The following is a 12,192-nucleotide window of genomic DNA, read 5'->3' on the forward strand; positions in this document are numbered from 1 at the left end:
GTAGATACATTTTATAAATTCAGATTCAAAATACAGATAGCCACTATCTGTGATCTAATCAGTGGAAATGACTTTATATACATCATTGTAGTGGCTGACGTCAATGATCAAGATTCACTATCTTTTTTTTTTTTTATGAGTAAAAATGGTATGGTAACCCCGCCGGCGCTAACGGGATACGCTGGCGGAGCACCAGTGAGATATCACCTATCTGGTGATAGATGAGAATGAAAACAGGCCAGTTGGCCCATCGTAATGAATTCATCAGGAATTAACCATGATAGTTTCCAGGGGGAACCGCGAGGAGGTCGACCTGGTTGGGTATATTGCTAGCAATGGGATTCTCAATCTCCATTACTAACAATCCCTTTCCCCCCAAGATTTACTATCTTAGATAGTGAGATTATAGTAACACAGTAATTTTTTGTAGCCACGAGTTCATTCCCATGACTGGGATATGTTTACTGACCGGTATTAACAGTACCCTAAATCAGGAGTCTGCTTTTGTACAACGTCTCCGTCTGGTAAATCCTCCACATGCGGCTGTTTGGATGTGAAGCTGCAGCTCTTTAGTTCCATACGCAAATACTATTTATTTAATAAAAAAAAAAAAAAGAAACTAAATATCGTTCTGAATCGATTAACGAGGATTAGGCACGAAACTTTATTTATTCAAGTATCGGCAAGAAAAATTTTTGTGGCTTTTTAAAATATTTATAAATATATTTTGTATATTGTAATTTTTTACTCTTCCGACTTCAAAGGTTGCCGACCCCTGATCTAACACTTTCTCCATCTCTTATAGTAAGTACGTGAATACAAAATTTCATAGTGATTGGTTAAGCCGTTAAAGCGCTATAAGATGACATACAAACAAACTCACTATCACATTTATAATGTAAGTAAGGATTATAAATATATATTTTTATATACAAAAAGCCATTTCAATCGTGTACATTTCCACTTAATATGTATCTATGTGTATCTATATATCATACTATATCAGCCGTTAACTAATCACTGTTGAACATAAGCTTGCCCCATTAAGAGGGTTTTGCCAGTAGTTGCCACTCTTGGCAGACGGTTTGGCAACCGCAGTTAAGCTTTTGGTGATATAAGCGTTCGTACTGTTATATAAGTGTCTTCACAAATGTGTCTACCAATCCGTATGTGAGCACTTGTTTAATCTTGAGGATTGGTAGATGCAGCACGTTCCCCAGTTTGATGTCGAAATTCATCAATACCTCTTATTCGGTTATCTCTTTTTAGTTAAATTTCCAATTTGAAAGAAAGTGACAAACAATGTACAGTGGATTTCGGGTATAACGACGATGAAGGGACCACTCTATTTTCGTCGTTATATCCGGAAGTCGTTACAGCCAAAGGTAAAGAGATACAGACACGTACACATGTATAGTTTTTTTTTTTCTTCGCACAATTCAGCATTGTTTTCACCGTTTTTCAATTTTGAAATGATTTCTGCCTTTTCTTTAACAGTGAATGTGCGTCGAGGCAGTCATACTTATTCAGAAATTTACTAAACTCAGTTGTTGCTCAGAATATCACTTTGTAACTGAACCATAAGTTCAACTCCGAAACGTATACGTTTCCCTACCTACTTAGCTGATATCTATAAACAATAGGTAAAGGTCTCCACACTGTGTTGATTTAAACAAAAGGTTAGCAATGTTTGTGAAAGAAAAAAAACTTGTGTCTCTTTGGCGGCCAACTTCGGTCGCAATATCTGCATGGGATTTCTAGGAATTTGTTACAAATGATTCATTAAAAACAGTCGTTACACCCGAACTCGGCGTTACACCCAAAGTCGCTATAGCCACATGATTTTTGTACTAAAGTATGCTTTAAATTCAAGGGACTTAGATTTAACGTCGCTATAGGCAAATGGTCGCTACAACCAAGGTCGTAATAAATGTAATCCACTATAATGGTTAAAATGGGATTGTAGGTTTCTATTTTTATGAATAAAGCGTTAGTCTTTATCATTTAATGAGTAATAGTGAACTTATTTTTTTAATCCATCCACTTTACTTACTTTTTTATATATTTAATTGCCCTAATATAGACGTGAATAATATAATGAACAACCGTGACTTGAATAGATAGATAGATAGATACTCTTTATTATTTCCTCCAAAGGATTTGAATAGTAAACTTATTATAAATATAAACAATTACAAGAAATAATCACAATGAGAAAACAATAGGCGACCTTATCGCTAAAAGCTATCTCTTCCAGGCAACCTTTGGATGGAGAGGAGTTTGATCGGAGGCACGATGAAATACTATTATTTCTTATTATAGAGATATGATACATGTAATAATATAAAATATATATCCCAACTCATTATATACACTTATATACTATTACATATATACACACATACATATGAATACATATATGTAAAATGTAAATATATCCATAACAGCGTTTGATTATAATAAAAATATAAATACAGTAAGTATTAATGAGAAGGAATACAAAAGACGGCCTTATTGCTGAGCAATCTCTTCCAAAAAACCTTTGGGTAGAGGACTGTGATGAGAGTTTTCATATATTTATTTAAATTTTAGCACAAAAACACAGACATAATGTAAGTATACATATATACAGACAAGCCTCTGTCACATAAAAATTATCTACATTCTAGAAAATTAATTAATTTCAAAGTAAACAAGTTTATTTGAAGAAAACATATTTGATTGATTGATTTAAGAACATAAACCCTTTTCAATCGGACGACGAAGCATTATGCTCTTATCGATTTTCAATATAATAAAATATTACACTGCGATATTGTAATCCGTGAGGTACCTTAACAAAATTAATGCTAAATTAAATTAATTTACTTACGGATATAGGAGAAATGTTGAATTTTATCAATTATTAATAATTATTACAGTTAAGGACGAATAAGGGACGGATATATTTATTTATTTATTTTTAACAGAAAAACCATTATTATTTACTATATATATTTTTTATATACATAAAAAAAATACAAGACAACAATAATTAAGCTAAAAGACAATATATACAAAATGCGACAGTGCTTGGTCTTATAGAAATAAACCAAAAATTATAAGGTTATTTAAATAGCTCTTAGTATTAAATATTTCCTGCTTTATTTATTTATTTAACACTTTATTGCACCAACATAACATGATTTGTTAAAACAATTTTCAATACGTCTAGTGTAGTACAAAAGGCGGTCTTATTGCTAAGCAATCTCTTCCAGACAACCTTTGGGTAGAAAGAATTAAAGCATAAATAGGTAGGTGGCGCGTTAAAAAAGATACATTTGTAAAAGATAATATCTGTGACAGCATAGTCATATACATATACATACATAAATAAACACATACAACCAAACATATACATATATATACATACACATACACATATAAATATATATACATACATATACATATATACGCATATAAATACATACAAATATACCATATTAATACACATATATATAACACACATAAAACTGGAAATACGTAGGACTAAGTGATTATAAGGATAGGTAGTGGGCTTTAACTAAGTTTTAAAAAATGGGCAACGATTGAGCGCACCGTATAGAGGTAGGGAGTGAGTTCCACAAACGAACTGCTTGCACGGAAAAGGATTTGGAGTAGAAAGATTTATTACTGTTTGTTTTATACTAAGTTTTAAATTCTTATATTATATAAATATATGTATTGTTTATTTATTTAAATCGACTAATCAAGCTTTGCAGTTTCACGATATGCTCACCTTAAAAAAAATAGAATAGGATAGCAAAATATGTATTGTATAAATAATACAAACACATAAATTATTTTTATTCTATGTCTTCTACCCAAAGGTTGTCTGGAAGAGATTGCTCAGCGATAAGGCCGCCTTATCTACCATTTATTATTAAAATTTACTGTATTTATTGTTTTTAAATGGTGCAATAAAGTAGAAACAAATACTAGAAAAAAAGGGTTAACTCAGCTGATGCTGGGTACCACAGTGCAGTGTGTACAGCAGCACAGCACTGGTTTTCAGTCGGTTAACAAAACAAAATGTAAATGAATGTTCATGACAAAGAATAAATTGTGACTATACTTTTTTTAATACAATTCAATGAAGAAATAACCAACTTTTTTTTATACAACTTAGAATGGCAAACAAGCTGACGCTCCACCTGATGGAAAGTGGTAGCCGTCGCCTATAGACATGAGCAGTACTATGGACAAGTTTTGTTGAAAATACCATAGAACCACTATCTAAGAGATATTAATGACAAATCGACATATCAGCAGACTGTAGGTACATGTATGTTTGTTTATATTTTCATCAAGTTCTAACGAAACAGATTTTTTTTATACAATTTAAAATGGCAAACAAGCTGACGGCCCACCTAATGGAAAGTGATAACCGTCGCCTATAGACATGAGCAGTACCATAGACATAACAGAGTATATTGTTTCGCCCATGATACCCTCCATGCGTTGCCATTTCTGAGGACTCAGATGTTATTCCTCTGTACCCTGTAAATTCACGCCATATCCCACCGTTCAAACCGAAACACAGCTATGCAAACACAACCGCTTCACGGCAGAAACACGAATGGGACAGAGGTACACAAGCAATCGACTTTTGTACAAAGTCTCCCTCTGGTATTTATTCATCACGATGGGCTAACTGACCTACCTTTTCATTCTCATCTATCATCCTCCACTGGTGCATCATCAATGTATACCGTTAGCGCTGGCGGGGTTACCATTCCATTAAAAATATAATAGAATTGTAAATAAATGACATGTGAGATATTAAAAACAATTATATAGATGGTCTTGATAAGAGCATCAGAAGCCAAAACAGTAATTTAAAAAAAAATGTCTGTATATACGTTTGTTCTGGCATCACGTTGTGTTTATGAAGATGTAACCAAATATTATCAGTATGTTTTATCTTGATTCGCCATCAAAAATTATGCATTTCATGGTTTCTCTTCTTCTAAAATATACGCATACAAGTAGCGAGCAATAATCTAATTGCAGAATAATAATAAACAGCCGTCTGGTCCCGGTATAGAATAGGCCACATCTTTTTATCCCGTGGGTGTCGTAAAAGCCAACTATGGGAGGACGAGGGATAGGCAGCAACGTCCCTCTTTAAACATCTCTGAAGCCTGACTGCGATTGCCAATCCGCCGGCCAAGCGTGGCAACTACTGGGAAAACGCCCCAAAGGGGAGGCTTACGTTCAGCTGTGGACAGTTATAGGCTGGTATGATGGTGATGAATAAACAGAACGTTAACAATAGTACTTTCCATTCAGGTACGGCCACCACAGCCTGGCGGCCGATATACTCAAGTGTCTGGCGGAGCAGGCTCCCAGCGAGTCCGCACAACGTTGGCTGTCCGCTTTACACCGGGCCGCAGCCGCGGACGCCATGCTTTTGGAGGAAGGTTGGTCTATCTTGCATGTTCTTTATGCCATTAAGGAAGGACAAGGCTGCATACAAGCATATGGCCAGCTTGATAGTAAGCAGTAGTCACACGACCACGACGACACGACGGTGATAGTGTGCAGCTGCGAGCCTCAAGTATGCACTGATTATCCGGGTATACTGCAGGGACATAGTGCTACCGTGTCAATCATTTTGGCCAGACCTACACTATTTGAAAATAGCTCAGACGTGGGGGTAAAATGTGAGAAAAATAATAAATTTTGAAGTTCATACTATAGTTTCTTGGGAAAAATTTGATTTCTTTTCGTAACCTAAGCGGCTGCTTCACTTTGTTTGCGGTTGGTGGGCGCAGGTATCGCGGGGCTAGAGGCGGCAAGCGCGGCGTGGGAGGCGAGCAGCGGCTGGGGCGGCGCGGGCTGCGGCTGGGGCGCGGGCTGCGCGGCCGGCTGCAGCGGCTGCAGCGGCTGCGCACCGCTGCCCGCCGCCAGCATGGCGGCGCGTGCGCAGGCATTGTCCGCGCTGGCCCGCGCCGCCGGCGCCGCGCGCGCTCTCTGCACGCAACCGCCGCCCGCCGTTGCGCACGCGCACGCCCAGGTACTACGCCTGCCGTTATTACCTAGCACTAACGTTAACAATCAAACACAGAAGTATGCCATAAAATGCGCCAGACTGTACGCACACTACCCGCGTCATTTCCACCAAAAGTATAAACTTAATATATCTTCTCGTAGCGCTCATAAATCAAGTATCAATATACTCGCTACATAAGTATTTCGCGAATAATTTGTATCAGTGTAAGATCATTGTACGTCCCGATTTGCGTGTGGCAGGCAGCGCGGGACCGCGCGGCGGCCGCGGGGGCGGCGGCGGGCGCGACCCGACGCGCGGCGCGCGCGCTGTCGGCGGCGGCGCGCCGGTACGCCGCGCTGGCGCGCTCCGCCTTCCACGCCGACAACTCCACGCTGCGCCACTTACATATGTATCCTTTCTCTACAGTCACCAGTAATCCGGCTAGAAGGACTATATCGAGCTTACTGTTCACATTAGTAATCCAGCTTGAAAACCTAATTCGAATTATAACAATCAAATTAATTTATAATAACTGTTAATAATAATTTTCAAATTTATATCTTATTTTCATTACTTGATTTTGCCTTATAAAGTCGTTGCTGATACGTTTGTCTCAGAAAAAGTACCAAAACGAAAACTAAATATATAGTTTAAACTACTAAAATCTTACTTGCACAACACATTTAACAATAACGATCCGGCTCAAAGGACCATGTAATTTTTGGCGAAAATAAAGAGTACTAGGCTCGATTCTGAAATTCATTTTGATATCACAGCGAAATATTTATTATTATAATTTTAGATTATTATAGTTCATAAAACAGTAATTAGACGAAATTATCAAATTAAAATAAGGTTAACAGATAAGTTCAATGGGTTAAGTGACAGGTACATATCTTATTTGAAATATATTATTTCTTTATCACGATTACTCAGTGCCCAGCACACTTACAACCAAATGGCCCAGTTTCTGGAGCGCATCACGTCCAATCAGCAGGAGCGGCCTGCTGAGCTCATCACCAAAGAGTTGAAAGCCACCACCCTTGAGGAGATGATCGCACTCGCGCCGAGCATCGCCATAGCCAAAATATCGACTAAACTTTTCGACGACCCCACCACTGGACCTGGTTTTACTCACAGGGTAAGTTCTTTTTTTTTTATTTATATAATTTATCTGGCAAACTATTGTATAAATAATTTTCAACTTTATATTATTATTCGTACAGCCGTTGTCAATATTCTGTGGATTTTTCCTCTGACGAGTGTCGGTAAACGTTACAGTATTGAAGATGCTATTTTTTATTAATTGATAGTTCAAAAAGAGTCATTTATCAAATATTTATTAATAATGTTATTTTTCATTACATATAATCCACAGATATCTAAATAAAGTAGATGGATAATGTTGAGCTCTTTGTATGGGGATCAGACATCGCAGTTTATCTGTCATATGACAGCTGTCAACTTGACACAATCCGTCAATCTAGGGATTAGATAGCATTGACATTAGTCTACAACTCGACATCGATATACTTTGAATACCACCGCCCGTGCAATTGTAATGGTCGCAAAATGTTTATTAATAAGATTTCTCATTATATTTCTGAAGTCTATACTTCTTTATTAATATTATATTATTATTATAAGGCTGTGAGCCTAAGTTTAGACATTGTATTATCGAAACAATCTGACTCGAAGCTAAATATCTTTATAAATATCTTACGCTGTTATGTGAAACTTTAAATTTGGTACTAGAATGTTTAAAAATTTATTTAAAAATAGAATTTAGAATAGGTTTTTAAATCTATCGGTACTATGGGATTCCTTGTGATTTATAAGTTAAAGATATAAAGCCATTTTGGAAATGTTGCGGAGCTGATAAGAAGACTCGTGAAAAAGTTATTTCGCTCCTATGTAAATATCATGTGTTACTATTAGTTGCGTATTCATGGTATGAACAGATATATAATGTCAAAGTGTATGATGTTAATTCACCAATCTATTCTAACAGATAGGATTTTTTTTCTGAGAAAGAGTTAAGAATGTGTAGAATGGTCGCACATGCTAGAGACGAATTTTGAAAACAGAATCAAGGTGGAGGTGTAAGAATAGATATCTATGGCAGTCGACTCTCTTCACTTATTCCGCAGAGGATTCAGCGGGAATGTAGATAAAGCCAAATTTACATGGTGACCGCAGAGATAGGTGTACTGTAGTGAGTCTGTGTGTGCGCAGCACGCGGAGGCGATGTTGGCGGCGGTGCGCGCGGCGTGCGGAGGCAGCGTGTGGGCGCGCGGCGCGGCGGCGGGCGGCGCGGGCGGCGCGTGCTGCCGCCTGGCGCTCACGCCCGCGCCGCGCGCGCCGCCCGCCGACCACGCCGCCGCGCTGCCGCTCGCGCACCGCCTCGCGCTTAAGCTCGAGGGCGTCGTGCTGCCCGTGCCGCCGCTCAGGTACCACCACCCGCACTCGCACTCGCACTCGCACTCGCACTCGCACACTCGCTCTCACACTCGCTCTCACCCTCGCTCTACAACTCGCTCTCACACTCGCTCTCACCCTCGCTCTACAACTCGCTCTCACACTCGCTCTCACCCTCGCTCTACAACTCGCTCTCACACTCGCTCTCACCGTCGCATTACAACTCGCTCTCACACTCGCTCTCACCGTCGCTCTACAACTCGCTCTCACACTCGCTCTCACCGTCGCTCTACAACTCGCTCTCACACTCGCTCTCACACTCGCTCTACAACTCGCTCTCACCCTCGCTCTACAACTCGCTCTCACACTCGCTCTCACACTCGCTCTCACACTCGCTCTCACACTCGCTCTCACCCTCGCTCTACAACTCGCTCTCACACTCGCTCTCACCCTCGCTCTACAACTCGCTCTCACACTCGCTCTCACCGTCGCACTACAACTCGCTCTCACACTCGCTCTCACCGTCGCTCTACAACTCGCTCTCACACTCGCTCTCACCGTCGCTCTACAACTCGCTCTCACACTCGCTCTCACCGTCGCTCTACAACTCGCTCTCACACTCGCTCTACAACTCGCTCTCACCCTCGCTCTACAACTCGCTCTCACACTCGCTCTCACACTCGCTCTCACACTCGCTCTCACACTCGCTCTCACACTCGCTCTCACCGTCGCTCTACAACTCGCTCTCACACTCGCTCTCACCGTCGCACTACAACTCGCTCTCACACTCGCTCTCACCCTCGCTCTACAACTCGCTCTCACACTCGCTCTCACCGTCGCATTACAACTCGCTCTCACACTCGCTCTCACCGTCGCTCTACAACTCGCTCTCACACTCGCTCTCACACTCGCTCTCACACTCGCTCTCACACTCGCTCTCACACTCGCTCTCACCCTCGCTCTACAACTCGCTCTCACACTCGCTCTCACCCTCGCTCTACAACTCGCTCTCACACTCGCTCTCACCGTCGCACTACAACTCGCTCTCACACTCGCTCTCACCGTCGCTCTACAACTCGCTCTCACACTCGCTCTCACCGTCGCTCTACAACTCGCTCTCACACTCGCTCTCACCGTCGCTCTACAACTCGCTCTCACACTCGCTCTCACACTCGCTCTACAACTCGCTCTCACCCTCGCTCTACAACTCGCTCTCACACTCGCTCTCACACTCGCTCTCACACTCGCTCTCACACTCGCTCTCACCGTCGCTCTACAACTCGCTCTCACACTCGCTCTCACCGTCGCACTACAACTCGCTCTCACACTCGCTCTCACCCTCGCTCTACAACTCGCTCTCACACTCGCTCTCACCGTCGCATTACAACTCGCTCTCACACTCGCTCTCACCGTCGCTCTACAACTCGCTCTCACACTCGCTCTCACCGTCGCTCTACAACTCGCTCTCACACTCGCTCTCACACTCGCTCTACAACTCGCTCTCACCCTCGCTCTACAACTCGCTCTCACACTCGCTCTCACACTCGCTCTCACACTCGCTCTCACCCTCGCTCTCACCCTCGCTCTACAACTCGCTCTCACACTCGCTCTCACCCTCGCTCTACAACTCGCTCTCACACTCGCTCTCACCGTCGCACTACAACTCGCTCTCACACTCGCTCTCACCGTCGCTCTACAACTCGCTCTCACACTCGCTCTCACCGTCGCTCTACAACTCGCTCTCACACTCGCTCTCACACTCGCTCTACAACTCGCTCTCACCCTCGCTCTACAACTCGCTCTCACACTCGCTCTCACCCTCGCTCTACAACTCGCTCTCACACTCGCTCTCACCCTCGCTCTACAACTCGCTCTCACACTCGCTCTCACCGTCGCACTACAACTCGCTCTCACACTCGCTCTCACCGTCGCTCTACAACTCGCTCTCACACTCGCTCTCACCGTCGCTCTACAACTCGCTCTCACACTCGCTCTCACACTCGCTCTACAACTCGCTCTCACCCTCGCTCTACAACTCGCTCTCACACTCGCTCTCACACTCGCTCTCACACTCGCTCTCACACTCGCTCTCACACTCGCTCTCACACTCGCTCTCACCGTCGCTCTACAACTCGCTCTCACACTCGCTCTCACCGTCGCACTACAACTCGCTCTCACACTCGCTCTCACCGTCGCTCTACAACTCGCTCTCACACTCGCTCTCACACTCGCTCTCACCGTCGCACTACAACTCGCTCTCACACTCACTCTCACCGTCGCTCTACAACTCGCTCTCACACTCGCTCTCACCGTCGCACTACAACTTTATTACACCATAACTATCTGTGTCGTAAATTAAAACATTTCACTCTTGTTTCGGGCAATCGTATAACAAACAGTGCCATCTATTGTTGTACTCATAACACACTTTTTCATCTCGCAGCAAGCGTCAACCGAAGCGGCAAGTGAAAGGTGTTCAAATCACCGTCACCGCCACTCCGCATCCACGAACCAATGAAAAGGTAATGAAAATAAGTGTATTTTCATTAAATGTATGAGCCTGTACATTTTATTACTATAAATTACTAATCAAATAGAAACACGTGCAGTAATTTGTCTACACTATAGATAGCAGTAAAGTAAGTAGATGTTACAGTGACATCTTCGATTTAAGAGAATAATTTTATTGAAAAAGAACGAAGAACTGTGGAACTCACTACCTACCTCTATACGGTGTGCTCAATCTCTCGCTAGTTTCAAAACCTCTGTTAAAGCCCATTATCTCTCCCTTTAAGTAACTATTTTTTCCCATGTTCTATCTTCATCTTCCAGTGTCACTCTCTCCTGTTGTATGTGTACTTTTAAGTTTGTGTATGTTTGTGTATGTATTTGTTTATGTATATATATGTATATACATGTATATGTATATATCTTTGTATATGTTTGTTTATATATAATTAGTACTAATATAATAGTGCGCCACCTACCCTTTATTTTTCTTTGTTTTCTCAATGTTCTCTACCCAAAGGTTGTCTGGAAGAGATTGCTTAGCGATAAGACCGCCTTTTGTATCATTTCTTATTACAGTTAAATGTGTTTACTATTCTATAAATGGTGCAATAAAGTGTACATAAATAAGAACCTAAAAGAATTTATCTTGACTCTTTTTGTCGACTACATCAAGGACAGTGTCAATAATCGTGATAATATGATTTTTAAGGCACATATTTTTAAAAATACTTGAATAGCATTAAAGTATTTGTCAATTTCAATCTATTAAAAAAAAACACATACTTTCTTTTTATTTATTGTTTTTTTTTTTCAATTAATAGTTTCATATTCTCTACCTATTTGTAACTTACGAAATTCTCGCCAAAAAAAATTTTATTTTTTCGTTTCGTTTTATGTCGCAGACCGTGGAGCTAACGAACATCCCTCCAGTGTTGACCGCCGTACAGACCGTGACGCCGGTCCGCGATTTCTTCTCAGCACAGCAACTAGTGTCCGTGAACGCGCCCGGTCTCTACACGGTGGCAGTGGAGGCGGCATTCGTCGACGAAAACGGCGAATTATGGAACACTGGACCTAGGACATCTATTGTTATCAAGGTAGGCATAATTATAATGCTCTTTATAAATTATTACTTCCCGCGGCTTCACCCGCGTGAATCACAATATATAGTATACTATATGCCAAGTTAGGATATGACCTAGCAGTGTACAAAATTTTATTCAAATCCG

At 41.4% G+C, this 12,192-nt stretch overlaps 1 protein-coding gene across 1 annotated transcript in view; it reads left to right on the forward strand.

Annotated features, from left to right (window-relative positions):
• The window catches only part of LOC113520208 (integrator complex subunit 7), a 36,119-nt gene that overhangs the window by 16,558 nt on the left and 7,369 nt on the right, over positions 1-12,192 (forward strand). Inside the window, exons 10-16 of the mRNA XM_052898851.1 lie at positions 5,332-5,462; positions 5,817-6,058; positions 6,295-6,443; positions 6,971-7,175; positions 8,270-8,484; positions 10,896-10,974; positions 11,866-12,060. Of these exons, the coding sequence (XP_052754811.1) occupies positions 5,332-5,462; positions 5,817-6,058; positions 6,295-6,443; positions 6,971-7,175; positions 8,270-8,484; positions 10,896-10,974; positions 11,866-12,060 (1,216 nt within the window). The remainder of the gene's footprint in view (positions 1-5,331; positions 5,463-5,816; positions 6,059-6,294; positions 6,444-6,970; positions 7,176-8,269; positions 8,485-10,895; positions 10,975-11,865; positions 12,061-12,192) is intronic.

Source organism: Galleria mellonella, unplaced genomic scaffold (assembly GCF_026898425.1).
Source record: "Galleria mellonella isolate WM207_F2 unplaced genomic scaffold, CSIRO_AGI_GalMel_v1 utg54, whole genome shotgun sequence".
NCBI lineage: Eukaryota > Metazoa > Arthropoda > Insecta > Lepidoptera > Pyralidae > Galleria > Galleria mellonella.